Source organism: Entelurus aequoreus, linkage group LG07, assembly GCF_033978785.1.
Source record: "Entelurus aequoreus isolate RoL-2023_Sb linkage group LG07, RoL_Eaeq_v1.1, whole genome shotgun sequence".
Lineage (NCBI taxonomy): Eukaryota > Metazoa > Chordata > Actinopteri > Syngnathiformes > Syngnathidae > Entelurus > Entelurus aequoreus.
The window spans coordinates 66,895,526-66,898,025 of record NC_084737.1 but is presented as its reverse complement, the minus strand read 5'-3'; the positions used below and the strand labels follow the sequence as shown (position 1 = coordinate 66,898,025).

The following is a 2,500-nucleotide window of genomic DNA, read 5'->3' as shown; positions in this document are numbered from 1 at the left end:
ACTGTGGAATAACAGTTAATTACTGTGAGCTATAAGGGGAATTGTAATTTGTATCGTAATTTGATGTAATGTTACAGATAAATTTGATTATAAAAATTTTCTGTGATTTAACAGTTAATTGTGGTAACATATGAGGTCGTTTATGGTAATGTTAGAGTTCATTTTAAATACAGTATTTAACTGTGAATTAACAGTAACTGCTGTGACACATAAGGGTAATGTAATTTTATACGGTGTAATGTTATACTCTATTTTGATTACAGTATTTTACTAAGAAATAAGAGTTAATTGCTGTGAAATATAAGGGGAATCGTAATTTCTACAGTCAGTTGTTGTAATATTACGGTAAATTTTGATTCCAGTATTTACTGTGCAAAAATACTGGTAAATGCTGTGAAATCCAGGTGAATTTTTTTTTTTTACAGCGTATACAACGTGCTGTAAAATAAGGCAGCAGCTGCACAAAGTGAGCTACACGGTAACGTGTATGATAACACACTACAGTCACATATTAACATTATATCTTGTGTTAGGACCACACACACACAGATAAGTGAAGTGCTGGACTGAACTATATGAAAATGTGCTCCCTAAATGTGTCAACAGTCAAAAAAAACAAAAAACGAAACATGTTTTCTCAGAATCGAGGTCCCAGAATGAGACGTCTAAAAAAATACAGATATAGGCCCTGCCCGCTTCCTGTTTTGAAACTTTAACCAACCGCTATGATGAATTATGGGAAGCGTGTGGTCTGAACCGCGTCACTCCCCTCCCCCCAAACGCCCCACCCCCTCTCAAACTCTTGTCATTTAACTGTCTCTTCCTACACGCGTTTGTGTTGCAGAACCACGCACACACACACACTTAAACACACACCTTCATGCCTTCGTCTGCATTGACCCGGCTGCCCTGCAGCAGGTGGATGTAGAAGGGCTCGTTGATGGACCACAGAGAGGAGGTGTTCTGCTGCAGGAGGAGACAGGAAATGAGTCTGTGGCGCACAATAATACTGAATCGCAATAGTTAGGGTCAAAATTAAATAAATAAATACATATGTCAATAATTAAATGTGTTAATTGTTCATTATTGCAATTACATATTATTTAATAAATTATTTACCCCTTTAATAGTAAATTTCATTACTTCATCATTTAATTAATCATTTGATCATTTCATTATTTCATTTAGTTATTTTGTTTAATAATTTAATTTTTTTTCATTATTTTATAGGTTATTTAATTATTTATTATTTCATTAGTTAATTCACACTTTAATTATTTATTTCATGATTTCATGATTTAATGATTTATATTTGTCACTCGTTAATCACTGTCAATTGGTTCCAAACATGACCGCGATAAATTAATTTCGGTGACGAAGGAATCATTAGATTATAAATCAAATATGTTCATAGCTCCAGCATAAAAAACTGTTTACGACCTTCTAAATTTGTATTTTAAATGTATTTTTATTAGAGATGTCCGATAATGGCTTTTTTGCCGATATCCGATATTCCGATATTGTCCAACTCTTAATTACCGATTCCGATATCAACCGATACCGATATATACAGTCGTGGAATTAACACATTAATATGCCTAATTTTGTTGTGATGCCCCGCTGGATGCATTAAACAATGTAACTTTACCATGAATTGATTAACGTGGACCCCGACTTAAACAAGTTGAAAAACTTATTCGGCTGTTACCATTTAGTGGTCAATTGTACGGAATATGTACTGTACTGTGCAATCTACTAATACAAGTTTCAATCAATCAATCAATCAATCAAAAACAAGGTTTTCCAAAATAAGAGAACAACTTCAACTCCAGTTATGTAAAAAAGTGCCAACATGGCACTGCCATATTTATTATTGAAGTCACAAAGTGCATTTTTAAATTAAATCAACAAAAAAAACACAATATAAACATTATAAATCAATATAGATCAATACAGTCTGCAGGGATGCACTCCGTAAGCACACATGACTGTATTTCTTTATGAAAAAAAAAATAAAATAAAAAATAAAAAAACCATTAAAAAATCGTTAAAATATCAAATAATAATTAAATGATGAATTCTATAATTGTGTTTTTATATGAATGCATGGATTATTAATTATTGAAATAATTAATTACATGTATAGATAATTAAATGTAATTTTAGATTAAATGAATGAATGACACATTTGCAGCCGAGACACTTGTGATTTAGGGCTATATAAATAAACATTGATTGATTGATTGATTTAATAACACATTTATGTACAAACCCCCAAACCAGTGAAGTTGGCACGTTGTGTAAATCGTAAATAAAAACAGAATACAATGATTTGCAAATCCTTTTCAACCTATGTTCAATTGTATATACTGCAAAGACAAGATATTTAACGTTCGAACTGGAAAACGTTATTTTTTTGCAAATATTAGCTCATTTGGAATTTGATGCCTGCAACATGTTTAAAAAAAGCTGGCACACGTGGCAAAAAAGAATGAGAAAG

General features: G+C 31.8%; 1 protein-coding gene across 2 annotated transcripts in view; it reads right to left on the bottom strand.

The window, feature by feature from the left end:
* Positions 1-2,500, bottom strand: part of pik3cd (phosphatidylinositol-4,5-bisphosphate 3-kinase, catalytic subunit delta) — a 70,211-nt gene that overhangs the window by 43,145 nt on the left and 24,566 nt on the right. Inside the window, exon 7 of one of the 2 annotated variants that reach the window (XM_062054288.1) lies at positions 877-963. In XM_062054288.1, the coding sequence (XP_061910272.1) occupies positions 877-963 (87 nt within the window). Of the gene's footprint in view, positions 1-876; positions 967-2,500 lie in introns of both variants that reach the window. The other variant, XM_062054287.1, reaches the window with a different exon arrangement.